This window comes from Galeopterus variegatus, unplaced genomic scaffold (assembly GCF_000696425.1).
Source record: "Galeopterus variegatus unplaced genomic scaffold, G_variegatus-3.0.2 Scaffold274, whole genome shotgun sequence".
Lineage (NCBI taxonomy): Eukaryota > Metazoa > Chordata > Mammalia > Dermoptera > Cynocephalidae > Galeopterus > Galeopterus variegatus.
In genome coordinates, this window is record NW_007726385.1 from 742360 (window position 1) to 743205 (window position 846).

Sequence of the window (846 nt, forward strand, 5' to 3'; positions counted from 1 at the left end):
GGGGGGGGGGGGGGGGGGGGGGGGCGGCGGCTCTAGGCCAGGACAGGTCCCTGGTATCGCTACCCGCAGGGTGCTGTCTCCTTGGTTTGACCCAGCCGAGCTGTGTGACCTTGGTCAGACTCTGCCCTGCCTGGGGCCCCGAACCAGGGATAACCTTATCCCCTCGAGGGCTGGGAGGTGCAAAGCCCGGAGCGCGTCCACCGGAGAGGAGATTGGTCCAGCCCGGGTGGTGACCCTGCCCTGCCCACAGGCCCCGTGTCCAGCATCCTCGTGACCCGCTTTGGCTGTCGCCCAGTGATGCTGGCGGGTGGGCTGTTGGCTTCGGCAGGCATGGTCCTAGCTTCCTTCGCCACGCGCCTGCTGGAGCTGTACCTGACGGCTGGGGTGCTCACAGGTGAGGGCGCTCACTGCCCTCCTCCCCTGCGGGGGTGGGCGTAGGGGTCGGGAGTCCTTGCTGCAAGGCCTGTCCTCAGTGTCCCCGCGAGGGGCGGTCCTCGAAGTCCCTCGGCTGGGTTGCCAGGTCTGTCCGCCCGTCGGGGCTTGGCCCCTCCCTCCCGCTGGGGGCTGGGGAGGGGCGCCCCGGGGTGCCCTGCACAGCGCCTTCTCGCCCGCAGGCCTGGGCCTGGCCCTCAACTTCCAGCCGTCGCTCATCATGCTGGGGCTGTACTTCGAGCGGCGGCGGCCTCTGGCCAACGGGCTGGCGGCAGCGGGCAGCCCCGTGTTCCTGTCGGCGCTGTCGCCGCTCGGCCAGCTTCTGCTCGAGCGCTTCGGCTGGCGCGGCGGCTTCCTGCTGCTCGGCGGCCTCCTGCTGCACTGCTGCGCGTGCGGCGCCGTCATGCGGCCGCC

The 846-nt window shown here is 71.7% G+C and overlaps 1 protein-coding gene across 1 annotated transcript in view; it reads left to right on the forward strand.

Moving 5' to 3' along the window:
* Positions 1–846, forward strand: part of SLC16A8 (solute carrier family 16 (monocarboxylate transporter), member 8) — a 5143-nt gene that overhangs the window by 1778 nt on the left and 2519 nt on the right. Inside the window, 2 exon segments of the mRNA XM_008566904.1 lie at positions 251–394; positions 615–846. The exon segment at positions 615–846 is cut by the window's right edge and continues 5 nt beyond it. Of these exon segments, the coding sequence (XP_008565126.1) occupies positions 251–394; positions 615–846 (376 nt within the window).